This window comes from Lytechinus pictus, chromosome 5 (genome assembly GCF_037042905.1).
Source record: "Lytechinus pictus isolate F3 Inbred chromosome 5, Lp3.0, whole genome shotgun sequence".
In the NCBI taxonomy this organism is placed as follows: domain Eukaryota; kingdom Metazoa; phylum Echinodermata; class Echinoidea; order Temnopleuroida; family Toxopneustidae; genus Lytechinus; species Lytechinus pictus.
Window position 1 is genome coordinate 35,783,579 of NC_087249.1, and position 22,956 is coordinate 35,806,534.

Below are 22,956 nucleotides of genomic sequence, written 5' to 3' on the forward strand. Positions count from 1 at the left end.
CGAGATCTGGGGAGGGGGGTCAAATTGACCCCCCCCCCCAGTATATGTTGGTCCGAAATAGCCCAGTTAACATTGGATTAATATGGGAGAACATATTTTACAAATACAACATGGTAAGGCGATCCTACATGTAGTCAATGCAAGAAAAGCAAAAAAATGAGGGCTATTCTGCATTTAAATAACATAGGGAATATCCATGTAAAAGAAAACATCAAGCCTGTGAGAAGTAATTTATAATGTACCACTTGAATTAACAGAAAAAGAGATTGTAGATGGGCTCAAATTGCAGGGGGTAACAATGAATGAATAAAACTGCTAGAAATGACCCCCCCCCCCTCATCAACAGAAATAAGGAAACTCGATGCCATGATGGATACTCATCTGACAATGAGTTCTCATGTCAACAAGACATGCCAGATACAGTAGCAAGAAAGATTTGACAACATTCACAGATATCTTGATATCAAATCAATCATCATTCTTACACTTGCATTCATCGCATCTAGGCTGGACAATTTCAACTCCCTTTTAACCCTAATTCTCCCATAATGGCCCCCCCCCCTTGACAATTTTCGCGATATATCTGCTGCACAATTTTTTTTTACCTCGCCGCTCACTGACTTTTTACTTTCAAGTCTCGCGCAAATTTTGAGACCAAATTTGTGACGCCCGGGTACACGGTTACGACATTACGCAACATTATGTAAGTGCATGTCAGACCCAAAATTGCTCATAAACGTGATTTCATGTACAAATCCAATGCAAATTGTGTATTTAGCCAAAATTCATAAATGTATCATTATTTCTACTTTTACTGATTAAACTGAATTAATTTTGCCTTGTTTATGATCAGAACTAAGTCTGGAATGATTTCCATTGAAAAAACAATAAAAAACAAAAAGTAAAAAAACAAAGAAATACATAAGAAATTCATAAAACAATAAAATACATAAGAAATTGATTTCCGAACCAAAGTTTTTTTAATTGCGATTGTTAAGATTGCTACAAAGAATTTTTTTACCAAAAATTAGCATTCTAGGAGCTTTATTTAGTGAATTATAGCAAAAAGTATGATTTATGCATAAATTAGCATAATTAATTCATATAAAATAAAATCTCATTATTTTGGAAAATTTTACCATACAGCCTTGTAGATTACATCGCACACTACCAGTGTGCAAATTTTTGCGTCACTCGCGCATTCGGCGGCCGAGATCTTAAGGGGGGGCCATAATGGCCCCCCCCCCCCCCCCGGGATTGACAAGAATCAAAATACCCCGGGAGATTGAGGGTTAAAGGACAAGTCCACCCCAACAAAAAATTGATTTGAATAAAAAGAGAACATTACGTCAAACCCCCGTTTGGAGAAAGACCGCAGTTCAGATTGCAAACTGCGGTTCTTTACCCCAAATTTCGTTAGAAAATCTCAATAACATTTTTAAGCCCCGATAAACCCATCTTGGCCAGGTAATCCCCGTTGTCTCAATTTCACCTCCACAGGCCAGTAAATGAGCGTTGAGCCAAGGACAAAATGATAAACAACAGCTGTGCTATTACGTAAGACTTCTCTGCCTGTAGAAGGAACTTCGGAAGGAAATCATTGTATTCGATATTTAATCACGTTTTCAAAGGCATATTATATTCAGACATCCAATATAAGTCCATTTTCAATTTCGAACGAATAAAATCGACCTCGAAATAAGGAAGAAAGAAAGAAAGAAAAAAAAGAAAGAAAGAAAGAAAGAAAGAAAGAAGAAAAAAGTTGCACTTTCACCGCGTGTATACATGGAACTCCATAGCAGGCTCTCACCAGAACTACACACATTGCAATCCATCGTGTGTGCCCCCCCCCCCCCCTGCTGTGACTGTATAATTATGTTGGGCTGTTGTGTTATCTTCGGACCGTGGTCAAGAAACAGGTGTTTCTATACTTAAATTTCATGCTTGGGGCAATTAGGGTTTGTAGTACTTGGAGAAGAGAATTGAGGAAAAGGGAAACTGGGGTATAGTGTTCTCAAATGGAGGTTTTTCGTCATGAAAATCCAACAAGCATAACACTGAAAATTTCATCAAAATCGAATGTAAAATAAGAAAGTTATGACATTTTAAGTTTGGCTTAATTTCGCAAAACAGTTATATGCACATCCTGGCTGGTATGCAGATGAGGAGACTATGACATCATCCACTCACTATTTCTTTTGTATTTATTATATGAAATATGAAATATTCTAATTTTCTCCTCATTGTCAAGTGATACAACAATTAATTCCTCCCTGAACATGTGGAATTAGCATTGTTTAATACTATATGGTTCAGTCAAGTTGGTCCTTATTGTCAAATCTATAAAAAAACAAAATATTGTATAAATTCAAACAATAAAAAACAATTTAAGAAATAGTGAGTGATGGGCATCATCGACTGACTCACCTAGTTGTACATAACACTGTGTTGTGAAAAATAAGCGAAAATTTAAAATGTCATAACTTTCTTATTTTACATCTGATTTTGATGAAATTTTCAGCACTATGCTAGCTTGATTTTTCTCTATTTATTCAAGTCAGCATTTTCCTGGGGTGGACTTGACCTTTAAACATCACAACATGTCATAAGGACATGTCCCCACTGCAAAGAATTCAGAATATCTCCGCACAAAGAAGTACATGTACCTACATCATCCATTCTGCACATCTTCATCAGTTCGCAGTTGATATGCAAACCAACTTTAAAAAACTTCGGAGTAAGAGATAATCTGTTGTCTCACGATGTGGAAAACTGAAATTGCGACGTTTCGACTGCACCTGCAAGTCTTCGTCAGGCAATGAAGTGGACACTCGCTGCGCGCGCCTTTTATTGAAATTGAAATTGACATTGAAATTGAAAAGGTTTTAATGAAATTATTGCACTTTGCAGCCAAAAGGCTGAATTGCGTACAATTTACAGGCATATATACATAGAGTGTACAGATTTAAAAACATCAAACTTGAAATGATGACGAAAATATAATGCAACTTAATATATTATGTATACTAAAAGGAAAAGATGAAGTAATAAAAAAAATACAAACACATGTGGTGGTGGAAGGATGCTTATTGATAAACATCTTAATTCAAACAATAAAAACTTAGTTTTAAGCAGGAACAAAAACGAAAGACAGGAGGGTGTCTGGGGACGAGCGAGCAGTCAAGTCCAATGCACAGCTCCAGCCAAGGATTGCTAATCCCACAACACCATTCAACCTGAGCAATGGAATTGGTTATTCAAATCCATCGCTCATGTGGAACTTTGTAGGGTCAGCTAACTTCACTGGAGCTATGCATTAATAGGGCCGACAAACAATCACTTTCAAAACAAAACACACTCACATTCATACCATGCTCCTCATTCATCCAACGACCATAAAGACACTAAGTCAAACAACTGAACTCACCCACCCAGCAGTCACCCCTGGCACCTTGCACTCATTAAACATAAGGATTTTTAAAAAAAAGTATGCGGGGGGGAGAGTGATCGCTCGTCCCAAGAATCCGTCCTGCTCAAACCTGAAAACATTTACTTAAAATATAAAAGAAGACGTAGTTTTGTAAAATGATATAAATGTCTTCCACCACGTACAGAAATTTTGATAAAAATTAGTGAAATATTGGTATAAAAATCCAAACATCGTTTCCTTTTAGTTGTTACAATGTGAAATACATGCATTAAAGCATTACAAAAACACCTGTAAACCTATTCAATTATATGTTTGAGTTTAAAAAGTTCTAAAATGGTAAAATTGTAAAATTTTCATCACAAGCTTATAAACTAATAATAATAATAAACAAATTGGTATCAGGCGCGATGTATTAGCATAACACGACTTGCACAGCAGAGGTTTGTGTGTATATCAACCGGGTAACTAAATAACTAGTCAAGATCTGAACGCCGGCAGCCGGCAGCTCAAGAGGTTGAGCTAAAACTGTCAAAAGCTCTTAGGGATTTGGACTCTTGGCTCAATAAAAACAATTTGATTTTGAATAGTGACAAGACCAAAACGATGCTACTAGGATCAAAACAAAAGCTAAGGTCACTAGACAGCAATATGCTATCGATAGTGTTAAATGGATGTCAATTGGAATGTGTAAATGAATATAAATGTTTAGGAGTTATCATAGATAACAATCTCGACTTTAAAAAACACGTTGACAGCATATCTTTAATTGTAAAACAAAAACTAGGAACTATTCGCCGCTGTAAACAGTATTTTGATAAAGCACAATTGAATAAGCTGTATTGGGCTTTTGTAATGCCCCATATAATGTATTGCTGTACCGTCTGGTCGGAAAGATCTGAAATTAATCACAGTAAGTTAGAGAGATTACATAAGAGGGCAGCATACATGGTATCTAACTTCTCTTGGGAAACTCCATCTGAACAAATTTTCAAAATATTATCCTGGCCCAAAATACGCAATGTCTTTTTTAGAGCATCTCGCTTAATGGTTCATAAATGTTTACACGAAGCTGCTCCCCAGGTGCTTTGTGATAAGTTTATTTATATAGAGAAAATATCCTCCCGAACAACTAGAAGCACAAATAAGATGATAATCAGGGTGCCATATGCTCGTACAACCTTTTATCAGAAATCATTTTTTGTCACAGGCCCATTACATTGGAATAAACTACCCGAACACCTCCGATTCATAGAAAACATTAAACAGTTCAAACGGGAAATGGCTAAATGGGAAAAAACCTTTAATATGTAATAGGGACTAATGGTGGAATCTATTTTATTCTTTCTCCTCATTTTGTACATATTTTATCTCTTTTCATGTGTATATAATGTTTTCGTTTAGTTTTAGGTAACATCTGTACGGTATCATATTTTATTTGTTCTGTTATTTTCCATAGTTAATTATGCTTATTTCATTTCATTTTTTTTTCTTCAATATTAGTATTTATGCTCTATTCTTTGTTTATACTTGAATATGTTACCATGTTTTATATTTGTGTTTGTTCACGAAGGGCCTCAACGAAAACCAGCTTGTTGCTGATTGAGCTACCCTTCTTTTAAATATTTGAAATAAATAAATAAATAAATAAAGCCGTTCCTCGGCGGTACCCCACGGCCACCCATCCCATACGGCGCGTGCACCAGACCCGCCCAATCCTCCCACCCCTCGCTCTCTGTCACTAGAGCGAAAAGTAGGAGGGCGAGGCTCCTGTGAACGTACCACGTGGGATGGGTGACTGTGGGTCTCCCCAACGCCCAGCAACTAACATTCAGATCCTGACTAAGGAACAATACAAGCTTATTTCAAATTACCGTTTAGTAAATTCATAAAGTAAGGCAATGGACTGTTTAGAAAACGTTTGGTTTTACAATGAAACTGACAATATTTAGGTCTTCTCCTCAATTAGTAATCAACATCGTTGTTGAGAGGTAGCCAATGGTTACAAAGTGGACTGTTGGCAAGGGATACAGCAAAGTTCATGCACAATTGTTTTCGTCTTTCAGATAAAGATTGTAAAGAACACACTTCCAAAGCATCAGTATAATTAGTGTATTCTTCACCTAGCATAATTCTGCATGCTCTTGACTGAATACGTTCTAAACAGGAAATTTGGTTTTGTGTTAGGTTTCCATTAAAAACTGGTACTCCAAAATCCAAAATTGGCCTAATGTAACCCTTACATGTATATACAGTTATTAAATCGCAAAGTGGTAATTTATACGTTTTGAGACAACGAAGCATATATAGTTTTTTATTACGACGTAATAGGTCTGAAATATGACTATCCCATTTTAAGTTAGACTGAACAATTATACCTAATATTTTAGCTTCTTGCACTGTTCTCAAGCATTTATTTCCAATGAAAATATGACTTTGATCAACAATATTTTTAGAGAAAGTTATATGCATGCACTGACATTTAGATGGATTAAGTGTCATGTTATTGCTAACAGACCATTGGTTAAATTCAGTAAGCGTATTTGGAAGTTTGGATGGTTGTAATTGTATGCGACTTTCAACCAGTGTGAGATCATCAACATATTTAAAATATGGAATTTGAGATTTTATACATGCATCATTAATCATTATTAGAAAGAGAATAGGCCCAAGCTACACCTGCATGTGACACTGACCAATCTGAAAACTGACCAAGGTATTTGACTCGTTGTCGTCGATTTTCGAGGAAGTCCAAAATCCAGGAAATAAGACACGGTCTAACTTCAAGGTTAAGTAATTTTTTTGCAAGGATATTGTGATTTATTCTGTCGAAAGCTTTTGAGAAGTCTGTAAAAATGAGTGTTGATATAGATTGGGATTTTTCTGCATTTTCATACAATTGGTGGAGCAATCGAACTAGGTAATGATTTGTTGATAGCCCTTGTCTGTTTCCAAATTGGTTAACATCAATGTGATCTGATATATCTTCTAATAATCATTTACATATGAACGACTCCGCTATTTTTGCAAAATAGCTAGTTAATGCTATTGGTCTTAAGTTCTGCACTGTTACTGGTAAACATTTAGGAATGGGTATAATCTCAGAGCGTTTCCACTGACATGGTACAACAGACCGGTAAAAGGAATTGTTCAAGATATCAGTTAGTGGTGAACACAATTCCAAGGCGAACTCACGAATAATTTGGACGGGTAAGTCATCACTTATACCAGATTTTTGTTGGTTCAAAATTTTCAATTGTTTATATACTTCGTAAGGTTGTACAATAGGGCAGGTTTTCTGAGATGGTAAATAAACAGGTAATTCATTTCTATTTAAACGTTCAAGAAATGCTGATTAATATAATTAGCAATATTTTTATAATGATTAGGATCATTTGGGTCAATATTCGGAATATGGATTGGGCTATGTTTTTTGTGAGTGTTGGTTTAAATCCGAATCTGTTTGTACCATGCTGCTGGATTACTAGTTTTCAAATTTCTAACTCTGGTATTATAATATGCAACTTTCCTTTGTCTGATTAAGCGTATCACTTTGTTTCTTAAATAACGCCACAGACTTTGGGAGTTGTTACTGAAAGCTTGCTGTCTTTGATGTTTAACATCTTTGACTTCCGCATTGATCCAAGGCTTATCTCTACAATGCATTCGAATCTCTTTTGTCGGAATGTGAATATCTAAGTGAGTCATCATACATGTAGTATCTAATAACATTTGACATTTCAAAGATAGATCATCTTCTTTATACATTTCTTCCCAAGTAAACTTAGTTAACCAACTACCAAAAGCTCTTTTGCCACTGTCAAGAATCGGGCGAACAATTCTTTTCTTAACTTGATTAATACGATGAGCCTTTTCTTTGGGTATCCAAGGGATAAAGTTATGATCACTCATGCCAATAGGGGCTAATATTTTGGTTTCTTGGTACAATGGGTCTATAGTGGTTACAATCATATCAAGAATATTGCCCTCTCGGGTTGGTTGAGTAACAATTTGTTTGAATTTGTTATTTTCAAGTAAGAAATTAATATCTAAATCATTGAAATCACCTACTACTGAGATCCCAGATTCTGGATAGCGAAGCAAAAGACTGTCCAGGGTGGAGAGAAGGTGATCAACATACTGCTGCTTGTTGGGGTTCCTTGGAGGGAAGTAAATCACGCAGAGTATCAGTCCGCTAATTTCCCTTGGAAGTCTTTGGGGTATCATGTAGATCCATAAAGTTTCAACTCCTTTAGGTGTAGGTACATCGATTATCCTCGCTTGAAGATGATGTTTTGCGTAGACCGCGACTCCTCCCCCTAATCGATCTTCCCTGGGTTTTGAATATAAGCAAAACTCCGGTATTGAGAACATATCAAGGGGTTCTTATGGACTAAACCATGTTTCGGTAATCGTTGCTATGTCCACCTTATATTCCTGAATGATTGTTGACAATTCGTCGATCTTATTCCTCAGTGATCTGGCGTTGAGTAGTAGCAGGGTTGGGACGTCGTAGCCATGGTGACTCTGATGAGCAGCGTTGTCGTGTTGCATCGGCGTGATTGTAGTAAAACATGCTGGGCGAGGTTTGCGTTGTGAAGGTAAAAGGCGTTGTCCGATAAGTACAGGTATGCCTTGCCCCTGGTACGGTCTGGGACAAGATTTAGGATGCTTCCTAGAACCAGCTCGTTTTCCTCGCTTGCGTAGTGGTTTTGGTGTGATCCCGAGGTCCTTTATCACTTTCCATGTCGCTGGCGGAACGGTCCTGTAGCTATTTCTTTGACGTAGGTTATATAAATCTTGAATTGAATATTTAAATACAGTACGATTGCTGGGTTGACTTTGGTTTTGGTTTGTCGGCCTAGGGTTGGGGTGTATATCACCGCATTTGAGGAGCTCAATGTTAAATGTTGATTCACAGTTGCTGTAGTAATGTATACTGGCTCGTAAATACTTCAGATGATAAAAGTTCTTTCCATTCGGAGAAGGAATATGAGCCTTGTAGTTGTACAATGCAACGCTGGCTGTGCAAGTGTGCTTGACTTCATGTAGCTGCTGTATTAACAGCAAGCTACCCAAGAAGAAGGCGAGTGTGAACATAATGGGTGGATTGCACCATCAGGCATGCTATTCGTAGGCTGCGGGCAGTAGGTGCCGGAACCGCCGTGGTATGATTGCTCGGCGCAACCAACCAATCAGACGCCGCGGACGGTGCGATCACCGGGGGGCTTGCGGACGTCGGGGAAATCCCGTCAACGGCGTGGGAAGCGGGCGATTTGCGGACGTCGAGGAGTAAATGGCGGCAGCTGTGTAAATACTAATGTGGTTAGATGCGGACGTCGGAGGGCGGTCGACCGGTGAGCATTGGGCGGTCGTAGGGGGCGCATGCCGGTGAATGGTCGGAAGCCACTCTTCGGGGATGTCAATGCCGTTATCCCTGTTGACATTATTAGGATGTAGACGAATTTGGATAGCCTCTTTAAAACTTCTCATCAATTACAAGGCTCTACATGGACTTGCACCTGTAGTAGACTTGTTAACTGCAAAAAAAGGGGTGAACGCTGCATTTTTGAGTACAAATGTCCAACTTGGCACAAATGTTCCTTGAGTCAAAAGAAAAGGATTCATCCAAAGAGACACGCTGTATCTATGCAAATAAGCAAGTAATTTGCATAAATTTGCATATTATGTCGATATAGTAAAAACAAGTATTTCAGAATATATTTTTAACCAGAACTGCCCTAAAATTGGACATAAAGACTTAGGGCAAGAAAGGGAAGAAAATTGTCATAAAATAATTGGGATATCCTTGTTTATTATTACCTAATTTACATTTATGCAAATTATAATTTAAAACAAAGTATTTTTTCATGAATCCTGAACTGTTTTATAAATAACAGCAATTAATACACAATGTCAACATTCTACATGAAAGAGAATATATTAGCGAAAACATCGATATGCTTCATGACAGTATTAGTGTCTTAATTTTCTTAGAAAGAGGGCAAATATGTCAAAATGTATGACGTGATATTGCGCTAAAACGAGACCAAAACAACCTCTATGTCACAGTCACACTTACGAATCGGACAATAAAGCGATCAATGGTATGTCATTCGAGATAACACAATCTCAACACAATATAGCTTCCATCGGCTTCTCGTATCGCTTTTGTTGGTGTGTCTGCCACACCGTAATCTATGTTATATACGGGCAAAATGCATTTCGGTATCAGTAAAACACTATTAATTTTGTTTTATTTGTTTCTAATTTGTATCTCTTGGAAAATTTACAGGAGACATTGCTTTGCAGGTTACTGCTTTAATGAAGCTCTGGCACATGAATCATGACAAATGTACCCCACCTCAATCCATATTTTAACTTTATTAAAATATATATCTTTTTGGAGACCCCGAGGTGGCAAAACTGCATCCCCCTGCATTCCCGCCACTTTACAAAACCAGTTTGACTTGTATAATCGACTTGGAAAAGACAGATGTATGAGACATCAGTTCACATGTTTCCAGAAGATAGTTTTTTTTATTTATTTAACTAAGCCTACGTCCATGGGAGCCCTCCGAATTTACCCCATCCCCTCTCTGTATTTCGACACTAAATAAAAAAAAACCATCGTGTTTTAAAGCCACCGGCAAGGCAAATTGCGTTTTTGGTATAATAAAGCAACTTTTATATCTATATTTCATATTTATCTATATTAATATTATTATTATCATTATTATTATTATTATTATTATTATTATTATTATTATTATTGTTATTATTATTATTATTGTTGTTGTTTTGCAGTTTGTAATAATGCTCTAGCACAGTAAAGGCTATAACCCAACAGGAGCATGCCTAGGATACCCTTTCCCCTTTTGGGTTTTATGTATTCAAAAATAGTTTATTGTCTTTAGAACTCATATCTTGGAATAGATTGAGGTGAAAATACTCTACAATTGACATGTAAAAGAGCTGTGGTACATTGAAGAAAAGCCACACGTAAGCTCTAAAATACCCCTTTATTGATTCCACTCTATATTAAATTTAAATATTTTTAGAGTCCATTCGGAAGAAAGATACATTTCTACTACACACAGTAAAGCCTCTTTACTTTCTCCTCTTGAAAAAAAAAACATAGAAGGCATTGTTTTATATCGCATAAAATAAGTTCGTGTACATGACGGTGGCCTGTCGAAGTTGCCCAACCCTTTATTTTGTTTTGACAATATATATTTAGAATATCGTCTAAATGAAGCCCTCATCTGGAAAAGGGCACTTATTAAAGGCAGCATCTACATTATATAGAGGAGGCCCTGGTACTTGGAAGCGGAGGCTGAAGCACCCACAAGATTTTTCTAAAGGGGGGGGGGGGGCTGTGCTGCGTGTGTTATTCTCCATAGACAGCACCCCCTGGAATTCCGGCAGATGTGACAAAACGAAAAAAAAAGGAACGTTACCAAAAAAACCCCTTCATTTTGTAGTGCAATCAATTTTGTTTATTTGCTTGTTAAATTTCTTGATGTAAATTTGAAAAGCAAAAAAGTTTCAATGTAAAATCTTGGTCCGAAGAAATTTAACAAGCTTCAGCCCCCTCTTCCCAGTGCCAGAGCCTCCTCTATATAATGTAGATGCTGCCTTTAATAAGTGCCCTTTTCCAGATGAGGGTTTCATTTAGACGATATTCTAAATATATATTGTCGAAACAAAATAAACGGTTGGGCAACTTCGACAGGCCACCGTCACGTACACGAACTTATTTTATGAGATATAAAACAATGCCTTCTATGTTTTTTTTTTTTTCAAGAGGAGAATGCAAAGTGGCTTTACTTTGTGTAGTAGAAATGCATCTTTCTTCCGATTGGGCTCTAAAAATATTTAAATTTAACATAGAGTGGAATCAATAAAGGGCTGTGTGGCTGTTCTTCAATGTACCACAGCTCCTCTACATGTCAGTTGTAGAGTATTTTCTCCTCAATCTATACCAAGATATCAATACAAACAAAAGTAATCTTTTAAGAGTTCTAAAGATAATAAACTATATTTGAATACATAAAACCAAAAAGGGAGAGGGTATCCTAGGCATGCTCCTGTTGGGTTATAGCCTTTACTGTGCTAGAGCACTATTACAAATGGCAGAACAATAATAATAATAATAATAATAATAATAATGATGAATGTAAATATAAAAATATAGATATAAAAGTTGCTTTATTATACCAAAAAAACGCAATTTGCCTTGCCGATGGTTTTTTTAATTTAAAGTCGAAATACGGAGAGGGGATGGGGTAAATTCGGAGGGCTCCCGTGGGCGTAGGCTTAAATAAACAAAAAAAAACTTTCTTCAGGAAACATGTTGACTGATGTCTCATACATCTGTCTTTTCCAAGTCGATTATACAAGTCAAACTGGTTTTGTAAAGTGGCGGGAAAGCAGAGGGATGCAGTTTTGCCACCTCGGGGTCTCCAAAAAGATATATATTTTAATAAAGTTAAAATATGGATTGAGGTAGGATACATTCGTCATGATTCATGTGCCAGAGTTTCATTAAAGCAGTAACCTGCAAAGTAATGTCTCCTGTAAATTTTCCAAGAGAAACAAATTAGAAACAAATAAAACAAAATTAATAGTGTTTTACCGATACCGAAATGCATTTTGTCCGTATGTATCATAGATTATGGTGTGGCAGACACACCAACAAAAGCGATACGAGAAGCCGATGGAAGCTATTGTGTTGAGATTGTGTTATCTCGAATGACATACCATTGATCGCTTTATTGTCCGATTCGTGAGTGTGACTGTGACATAGAGATTGTTTTGGTCTCGTTTTAGCGCAATATCACGTCATACATTTTGACATATTTGCCCTCTTTCTAAGCAAATTAAGACACTAATACTGTCATGAAGCATATCGATATTTTCGCTAATATATTCTCTTTCATGTAGAATGTTGACATTGTGTATTAGTTGCTGTTTTTTATAAAACAGTTCAGGATTCATGAAAAAATACTCTGTTTTAAATTATAATTTGCATAATTTATGTAAATTAGGTAATAATAAACAGGATATCCCAATTATTTTATGACAATTTTCTTCCCTTTCTTACCCTAAGTCTTTATGTCCAACTTTAGGGCAGTTCTGGTTAAATATATATTCTGAAATACTTGTTTTTACTATATCGACATAATATGCAAATTTATGCAAATTACTTGCTTATTTGCATAGATACAGCGTGTCTCTTTGGATGAAAATTTTTCTTTTGACTCAAGGAACATTTGTGCCAAGTGGGACATTTGTACTCAAAAATGCAGCGTTCAACCTCTTAACAAGTCTACTACTGTGAACATTTCTGAACGACTTCAGTGGTATCCCTCTCCACGCACCCTTGGTTCACAAAGTCACCTTCTCCTTCAGATCTCCTCTGCATGTTCAAGGTACTATTATATGGGCTGCTAGGTGACTTTGAATCAAAGAACAAGGTACTACTATCTGAGTATAGGAAAGTAAGGGGAGGAACTCCACATTTACCAGAAAAGTTATAATACATACAATTTCAATTTTCAATTATTGTAAGCTAGAAAACTACATGTACTTAACATTTTGTTGTGAAATGTTGTGAGAGATTTCTTACTTGATTTTGTTGGAACTCTGTTGCCATGGTAGCGATCCATCGATTCAAAACATGTTGGTTTGTCTGCCACATCTCCTGACCGCTCCAGTGAAGGAGATGAAGAAGAACTTTAAGTGCCAAGTCATGACCTTATAGGTTAAAGGAAATTAAAAGCTCCAATCAATTTACTACCTATTCCACGTATACAACATAGAAAACGTGTTATTATCCAAACAAGTGGAATGCCTCTGGCGGTCTCACCTGCATCACGCGATTCAATATAGCAGCAGTGCTGACTTTGAAAAACACCATTTAACTAATTATTCACAAAAAACACCATTCATATAATGATACAATACTGTACGTTCATTGACATTGGACCTTGATCATGTGACCTAAAACTGGTAAGTGATACTTGATTACCCCTATATCCACATTTTATACACTATATCTATAAACTTTGAAAGTTATGGCAGCAATCTAATAATTACCTCTAAAATGGCCAAAGTTCAATGACCTTAAATGACCTTTGACTTTGGTCATGTGACCTGAAACTCGCATGAGATGTTCAGTGATACTTGACGACTCTTATATCTAAGTTTTATGAACTAGACCAATATACTTAGAGTTATGACGGTAATTCAACAAATATCCCAACATGGCCAATATCCATTGACCTTTGACCTTGGTCATGTGACCTGAAACTCCCACAGAATGTTCAGTGATACTTGATTACTCTTATGTCCAAGTTTCATGAGTCAGATCCATAAACTTTCAAAGTTATGATGGTAATTCAACAGATACCCCCATTACGGCCAAAGTTCATTGACCTTTGACCTTGGTCATGTGACCTGAAATGCACACAGGATGTTCAGTGATACTTGATTACATGTACTCTTATGTCCAAGTTTTATGAACTAGACCAATATACTTTCAAAGTTATCATGGTAATTCAACAAATACCCCCAATTTGGCCAAAGTTCATTGACCCTAAATGACCGTTGACCTTAATCGTGTGACCTGAAACTTGCACAAGATGTTCAGTGATACTTGATTACTATTATGTCCAAGTTTCATGAATCAGATCCATAAACTATCAAAGTTATGATGGTAATCCAACAGATACCCCAAACTTGGCCAAAGTTCATTGACCCTAAATGACCTTTGACCTTGGTCATGTGATGTGAAACTCATGCAGGATGTTAAGTAATACTGGATTAACCTTATGTCCAAATTTCATGAACTAGGTCCATATATTTTCTAAGTTATGATGACATTTCAAAAACTTAACCTTACATGTAGGTTAAGATTTTGATGTTGATTCCCCCAGCACGGTCTAAGTTCCTTGACCCTAAATGACCTTGGTCATGTGACATGAAACTCAGGCAGGATGTTCAGTAATACTTGATTAACCTTATGGCCAAGTTTCATGAACTAGGTCCATCTACTTTCTAAGCTATGCTGTCATTTCAAAAACTTAACCTTCGGTTAAGATTTGGTGTTGACGCCGCCGCCGCCGCCGCCGTCGGAAAAGCGGCGCCTACATGTACATGTATAGTCTCACTCTGCTATGCAGGTGAGACAATAAAAACTTTTACAATGATTATTTCAAACAACACATGGAGCGCCTCTGGCAGTCTCACCTGCATTGTGCTATTCAATATAGCAGCATTGCTGACTTTGGAAACTACTATGAAATAATTATTCACTACAATTCATCATTGGCGGCGGAAGCAAAACCATTTAGGGGGGTTCCACCTGAAATTTGGGATGGACACAGGTAAAAAAATTGGACAAGCAAAAAAAAGCAAAAAAAAGGTTATCAACCAAAATTTTAGGGGGGACCACACACATTTTAGAAGGTGACGCAGGAAACAAAATTGACAAGCAAAAGAAAAAGAAAAAAAAAGTTATCAACAGAAATTTTAGGGGGGGTCCATCCCCCCACCTCAAATTCATGGATGACAGGACCCCCCTCCCCCCCCCCCCCCGCTTCCGCCGCCTATGTAATTCATATAATGATGCAATACTACGTTCATTGACAATAAATAACATTTGACCTTGATCATGCGACCTAAGACTTGTCAGTGATACTCGATTACCCCTATATCCACATTTTATAAACTACAGTTACGTATATATCTCTAAACTTATGAAAGTTATGACAGCAATCGAATAATTACCTCAAAAATGGCCAAAGTTCAATGACCTTAAATGACCATTAACTTTGGTCATGTCACCTGAAACTTGCATGAGATGTTCAGTGATACTTGATTACTCTTATGTCCAAGTTTTATGAACTAGATCCATACACTTCAGAGTTATGATGATTATTCAACAAATACCCCCAACATGGCCAAAGTCCATTGACCTTGGACATGTGACCTGAAACTCACACAGGATGTTCAGTGATACTTGATATGAAAATACTTACCGTTATTTTCTTATTTACGAGATAACTGGATATATTCATTTGATTTGCTAGTGCATTACGATTAACTTGCACGCCAAATAAAAGTACACAATTTTTCCTGCGCGCGCTGCATCTCCCTACGCATGCAATATCCCAAGATCATCGCGCAAATTGGCGTCCATTTCCTCTTATGAGCCTGAACGCAAGACATGTTGCCACGCAAGGCGAGGGGCCGGTGGGAGGGTTCAAATGAACATATCCAGTTATCTCATGAATAAGAATATAACGGTATTTTCATAATTCACTGTCAATAACTGGGATATATTTATCTGATTTAAATGTACTAGACCAACACGGATTCAACGTGAAGGGAAGCATGTCTAGAAAAAAGAAAAGTGCGCAAAAAATAGGGAGATGAAGACACGGAGGCCGCTGCCTTAAAGGCAGAGGAGGCAAAAAAAGGCCTCACCCAAAGGAATGTCCTTTAAAGGACAAGTCCACCCCAACAAAAACTTGATTTGAATAAAAAGAGAAAAATCCAACGAGCATAACACTGAAAATTTCATCAAAATCGGATGTAAAATAAGAAAGTTATGACATTTTTAAGCTTCGCTTAATATCACATAATAGTTATATGCACATCCTGATTGGTATGCAAATGAGGGAACTGATGACATCACTCACTCACTTTTTCTTTTGTATTTTATTATTTGAAATATGAAATATTCTAATTTTCTCCTCACTTTCCTGTGAAACAAAGTTTTATTTCTCACTGAACATGTGGAGTTACCATTGCTTAACATTATATGGTTCAGTCAAGTTGGTCCTTATTGTCAAATCTGTAAAAATTGAAATATTGTATAATTCAAACAATAAAAAACAAAAGAAATTCTCTCATATGCATGTGACTAAATTGTGCATATAACTATTTTGTGAAAAATAAGCAAAATTTCGAAATGTCATAACTTTCTTATTTTACATCCGATTCTGATATTTCAGCATTATGCTTGTCTGCTTTTTCTCTTTTGATTAAAACAAACTTTTTCTGAGGTGGACTTGACCTTTAAGTAAGAGGAAGTGAAGGAATTCGGAGAGTGCCAAAAGCCGGCTCTCTAGATGTCGTCTACGACTTCATTAAAAATAACCCAAGAAGTAGCGATACTTTTAGTATCGTGGGCCCTCGGCCTAGTGTCAGTAAGGAGAACATCATCACCAGCTGACTTGATCGTTTCAACAATCCAGCGTGAGATGATGTCCCGAGAAGCTGCCGCAAACGGCTCGCGTGACAATTCAAGCGACTGGTCGGAGATGAGAATTGTGTGAAGATTGGCAAACAAAGACAACACAAGGGTTGAAACAGGGAACCCACATTGTTTGATCGAAAACCGTTTCAAGGACCCGGACTATACATGGGTCAAAAATACTTTTTTTTTGTAATTTCAATAAGACAACAGTTTTTTTTAATTCCTTGTAATGTATCTCAACATGAAATATCCGTAAAACCAAAAGTGGAGGAATAAAAGCAATATAGCTACATGAAGCTGCTTGCTATTGTTGACCTCGTACCATCTAATATCCCAGAACCCCAGGATGATAAAACCTACTTTTTGGCTGAAAAAAGGCTACAAAAATGGGAAAATTTAGGTATACTTACCTTTTAACTCTACAAATAATGGTTTAAAAGTACTAATTATAGGAAAAAACAAATTGCCTGCCCCCCAAAACATATGAATAGACACCAAAACCAGAGAAAATGACCACCAAATAAAAAAGTTGTGGCCAAAACTGTGATTTTGGGGGGTTTTGGCAGCCATTTTGGATTTTGGCCCGGCACACTTTTTTCTCGGACCCGAGACAAAAAATATTGTAATTTCATGTTGAGATAAGGTAAAAGGAACACAAAAAATCTGTTCCCACAGTAAAACCAAAAATCACCCATTTATAGCCCACTCCTAAAGTTACCAGAAGTTAAGGGATCTGGGGCCCGTTTCATAAAACTTTTGACTTGCAACTGTAACATCTCCCATATCTATGACAAATCTTGTTATTGCAATGGCAAGTTGTCATAGTTGCAAATATCCGTTTCATAAAAGCAATAACAAATTGTTATCGTAAATAAAAATAAATAAATGAAAAATAGTTCGTGAACGAGCCTGATTTGCAGCTAACAGCCGGTTTTTTTTTCACACACGTCGTCTGCGATAAAATTTTGATGGTGAAAGAATTGAAGTAAAATTTGAATCGGAGATGTAAGTACTTTCTAATTATTGTATTTATTCAATTATTACATCATTTGATAAAGTAATGAATAAATCACTTCCGAAAGAATGACATTGATAATACATATCATATTTCCATCGTTTTCTACGAGGTAAACATGCATTTTGCCCGGGGATATCGTGGAGGCATCATCGAGATGCCGAGTGGTAGCTATCCTGGAGCTTGGGCGTAGTACACGGCAGTAGTGTTGATGTGTGTGGGGTGGAGCTCGAATGAGCGGCGTTGCGACTTGAGTTGCATCTGTCTTTCTTTCTGACTTTAGTCTTTAATTACCTAATTCAGTGCGATATGTGAACAGCTGTGTGAGAGTGAGCCATTATTTTTTGTGGCTTGGTTTGTTGTGGGCGACAAAAATACAGTCAAGTCTCGAGGAGCATTGATGGGTGTTGATTGGTGTTCACGCTCATGTTTGGCCTCGGCTTTGGCATGTTTTTTTTTTTTTTTTTTTTTTTTTTTTTTTTTGGGGGGGGGGGTGACTGTCACAAATATTGTACTCTGTAACTGTGAGGGATTGTTTTTCTTATAGTTTTCAGGGGGGGGTGGGTGGCTTGCGAGTATAAACAGTTTGGTGGCCAGACAGTAATAAAAAAAAAGGCAAAATTTTTTTTTTTTTAAAGCTGTGAGTCAGTTAGCAAAAATGTGGGCCTTTTTTAGAGGATCTAAGTACTTCTAGAACTAGACTCTATAGAGTCTCTATACAAAATCTGATTTTGTGATAGATCTCGAGCAACCCAGGCAACTGCTGCCCGCTGTACGGGCTGCAGCCCAGGTGTAATACACGGACAGCTCCTGGGCTAGTTGGCAGACAAATGGGGTAGAAAATCACTAGAATTGTGGTCACCATATCACCCCAAATTAAAGGGGGAAAATTATGCACTTGCCTCTATTACATAGATGAAGATCTATCGAGACACAATACTATCGTCGATGCATAAAGTGTAAGCTCAAATAAGGCGAAAGTTATGTGGCTTTCGTTCTCCTGCTTTCAAAATTGAAAACAAAATGGCAGATCGATACCTGGGCTACTTTTGCTTTTTTGAGCTTACAGTTTATTCATCGACGTTAGGAATGTGTCTCTCAATAGACCATTTTTTTTTAATTTAGACAATACAACACTTCTATGTGTGAATCATATCTAAATGCATAACTATTAGTGTTGTATCCTAGGCTGGGTCAGCCGAGACAGAGACCGCTAAAAAAATTTGCATGTTTTTTGTTGAATTCAATTGACCATTGACCCCCCCTCAAGAAAAAAAAATAAATGAATGTAAAAAATTGAAAATAAATAAATAGAATAAATTTAAAAAACAGGCAAAATATATATATATTACCGGTATATATAATCTATAGAGAGGGGGGGGGGTGGGGTGGAATCTAGATCTAATAATAGTGTGTGCATTAGAAATTCACATTGCGTTGATGATGGACACAATTTATGTGCTGGAAATGACTGCATTTGTCAGGCCTCAGAGCCGAGACATCAGGCTTCGAGGCCGAGGACGCAAATTCTGGTCCCGAGGCCGTCCTCGGTACACAACACTGATAGCTATAGAATCAGCATGCTCTCTATACCCTACAAGATTGATAACAAAGACATATGTGTTTCAACAAGAAATAACTGGTCAACGTATATCTGAATGGGGTATTGTACAGTACTATTGATCAACCAATGATACGAGTTGTATTCTGAGATTTAAATCCATGTTCCTCTTTGACCAATGTTGTCAAATAAAAACCTTGCTTTGAGCATAACATCCTCAAGGTGGTCTGAAATTCTATTAGAAGAAGGTACATGTACTCTTCTGTGGAAGTTCATTTTATGCTTTGACTTCTATATCTACAAGTTTTATTATCAATATACTAGTGTTCTGAAGTTGATGTGTTAATGATAAAATGTTTTAATGTTTATTCTACTTAAAACATAGTAGATGGCAGCAGGAGCAAATGTTGGTCGTGATGAGGCGTATACCACCATCAACAATGCTGCAATTGCAGTCACCACCACCATCAGTGCTACTAATGCCACCACCACCAAGTCTGCTTCTGCCACTGCCATCACCATTGCCACCGCCACTACCAAGACCACTCCTGACACAAAGCCCCCAAGTCCTCAACTGACCAGATATTGCAGCTGGAGAAGGATAGACCAGGAACTTCAAAGCCAGGGCTTGCCGGTCTCCTACAATAAGAAAAATGCCAAGGGCCCATCTAATGAACTTGTTGCAGAATATTTGGCCACAGTTGTAGAAAAGCAGAGACTAACATGCAGCCACAGGTAAAAATCAATGTCAGATATGATGGATAGTCTTTGAAATATGGGTTGCAGAATGAATATCAGTAAAACCCATCATGATGTGCAATCTGATTTAACCCTAAAAAGGCGGTGGGGGGGGGCTCAAAAATTTTCGCGATAAATCCACAACGTGAAAGATGGTGCCGCGTCATTATATGCCTTTTTTTAAAAGATTCATGAGTTTTCAGACAAAATTTGTGACACATGGGTACCCGGTTCTGTAATTACGCAACGTTGTGTAAGTACATGTCAGAATTGCTTTAAAATGTGATTTCATGAACAAATCCAATGCAAATTCTGTTTCTAGCCAAAATTCATAATTGTATCATACCGGTAATTTTTATTTTTACTGATTAAAATCAATTACTTTCAAGTTGCTTATGATCAGAAAATTTTGTCAACAATATCAAAAAAAAGTTTAAAAAAACAACAAAGAAATACTTCAGAAAAAAAAAATACAGATGAATGGAATTTGATATCATTTAACGTTTATGTGTCTGAACGAAAAAGAAAACACTTCAAGGGCTTTGTTTATAGATTTCCAGCCAAATTCTAATTTCATGCATGAATAAGTAAAATTTATTAATTACAAATAAATTTAAATAATTTTAGAACGATCATATATACAATTTTTTCATCTGTGACAGGCATGTTGCATTTTTTGACAAACGCGCAATTAACGGTCAAGATCTTGAGGGCCCCCACCCCCCTTCCGCCCATCTTCCCTGCCTCCAAAATACCCTGGCAGTCTTACATGTATTAGGGTTAGATTAGGTTTACATTAAAATATAAAATTCTTACAATGGATTTCAGTGGCGTAATGAGCCAAATATTTTGAGAGGGCTAAATATGGTGGATGGAACAAAAGTTCTCCAAAGATGCAAGAGAGCGAAGGGAGTGAGCAAAATTGTTGAACTTTTAAATACAGAAATCATTTTTTTTTTGAAAGATTTTGACGTAATCAGAAAATAATAGACTATTTCACCCTTTCCCATTCCCTTTTTTTTTTCTTGGTCATGAAACATTGGGGGGGGGGGGCATTGCCCCCTCATCTATACACCAGTGATGGATTTAATACTTTTTGCATGTACGATGACAATGCTCGCTCTCTCTCCCTCACCCATCCTCACTACGTGTACATGTGTGTGCAAGATAAATTATGAGGAACAATTGCATAGCATATGAAGTGATGTTTCTCAACCAGAGATTCCTTATATATTATTATCTATTGTTGCATGTTTGCATTTTTGTTCATCATATTAACCCATCTTGATCCCTTTACCCCCCCCCCCCATGATAAAAACTTAGTAGTCAAATGACGTTTCCTCTTATTTTCTTTTGATATACATGCAATGTATACATGTGAGAAAAAAAAGTGCCAAACATTTTTTTAAAATTTCAATTTAATTTATTCCTTCAGGTGAGGCTTTGTCCACATTTCCAGAAAGACACAAGATACATGTAGTATCAGAAAGCCATGCCAAAATCAACAACTGAAGGGTTTGGAGAGCCATACAAAGAGCCTAGAAATGTGATTTCACCTGTAAGTTAAACACTCTTGATTATAATTCTGATTCACTTTGGCATAGGAAGTATTTCACATGATAACAATTTGAATGATTTTTGTCTTCTTGATTTGCTCTTCGTCAAGAATCCAGTCCATATTTTAGAATTAAACTCTAAGTTCAAGGTGTTAAATTGATATATGATATTTCTTTTACAGCTGCAAAAACAACAAACCAATATCAATTATTGGTAGATAATGTGACTTGCTTTCTCTTGCCAAAGTGGTATATGAATATTCTGCATTTCTACCACTACCACCTAAGATGCAACATGTCAAATTACTGCAAAGACATAGATGCTAGTTATTCACTTCATCATATTTTTAATTATTAATTTGTCAGTAAAGGAGTAATAGGACTCAGGTAGATTACCCAAAGAAGCTCACATAATTTTTTTTTACTGGTAGACCCTTTACATTCATTTTATGAATTGAGTTGATGCAAAATCAACTGAATGTAATGAGTACAAAATCCTGTTAATAAACCTTACTAGGTGAGGCTATTCTGGTAGATCATCCCGGGGGGCGCCTGAGGATCTTGTCCATTTGGAGAAATCTTGCAAAGTATCGAAAGGTGCCTCCACCCCCCCCCCCCCCAAGTCTATTAAGGGTTAACAATGAAAATGAAATTAGGAATAACTTTGGTATCTTGCTTATATGCATTATAAATTAATTTCTATTTCAGGTACTTCAATCACATGAACAGCAGCAGGAGCAAAAACAGCAGCAACCACACAGGAGATGTAACGACAGCATTGACCAACAGCAACAACAACAGCAGCATAAACAATTTCTGCAGGAGGTGCAAAAACCACACCGGCAACCTCAACAACATCAAGATGTCCAACAACCACTCCGGGAACATTAACAGCAACCACAACTTCAGCAAGAGTTTCAACAAACACATCAGCAAAAACTAACAGCAGCAGCAACAACAGCACTTATGAAATGAATTTAATTGAAACTCAGAAGCCAATGAGGAAACATCTTTTACAAAATGAGACATCATTTGTTCATTCTTTTACAGGATAAAGGAAAGCTTTTTTGAAAGTGTAAATTTGCAGGAACACAATGTATGTTCCCTCTGTATCTATTTATTGAAATAAATTTGACTTTAAAAAGAATGAATGATGATTCAATAAATATCTACTTTTTATTTGTCAATGAGTAAAAATACATGTATTTTCTATTTAGAATGACAAAAAGCAATTTATCAAATCAAAATCATCAAAAAATTGACCAATATGGCTCTTAGGCCCTCAAAATTGTTGGTATTTTGATGAAAAAGCTGTTTCTGCGGCAATATTTGATGCAGCTCAAATAGCTGCGTCAAATTTGCCGCAGAAATTGTCATTTGCCACAGCTCCTT

At 36.8% G+C, this 22,956-nt stretch overlaps 1 protein-coding gene across 1 annotated transcript; it reads left to right on the forward strand.

Annotated features, from left to right (window-relative positions):
- The first annotated feature begins 17,625 nt into the window (after window positions 1-17,625).
- On the forward strand, window positions 17,626-22,711 carry LOC129260247 (protein kinase 4-like). The gene is made up of 3 exons (XM_064099418.1): window positions 17,626-17,699; window positions 19,659-20,005; window positions 22,273-22,711. The coding sequence occupies exons 2-3, from the start codon at window positions 19,659-19,661 to the stop codon at window positions 22,505-22,507; spliced, it is 582 nt and encodes a 193-aa protein (XP_063955488.1). The 5' UTR covers window positions 17,626-17,699; the 3' UTR covers window positions 22,508-22,711.
- The last annotated feature ends 245 nt before the right edge of the window (window positions 22,712-22,956 follow it).

Excerpts from the sequence above, each read along its gene's own strand:
- LOC129260247 (XM_064099418.1), top strand. The coding sequence starts at position 19,659 with ATGGCAGCAGGAGCAAATGTTGGTCGTGATGAGGCGTATACCACCATC. Across the intron at positions 20,006-22,272 it reads AGACTAACATGCAGCCACAG|GTACTTCAATCACATGAACA; the intron begins GTAAAAATCAAT and ends TTTCTATTTCAG.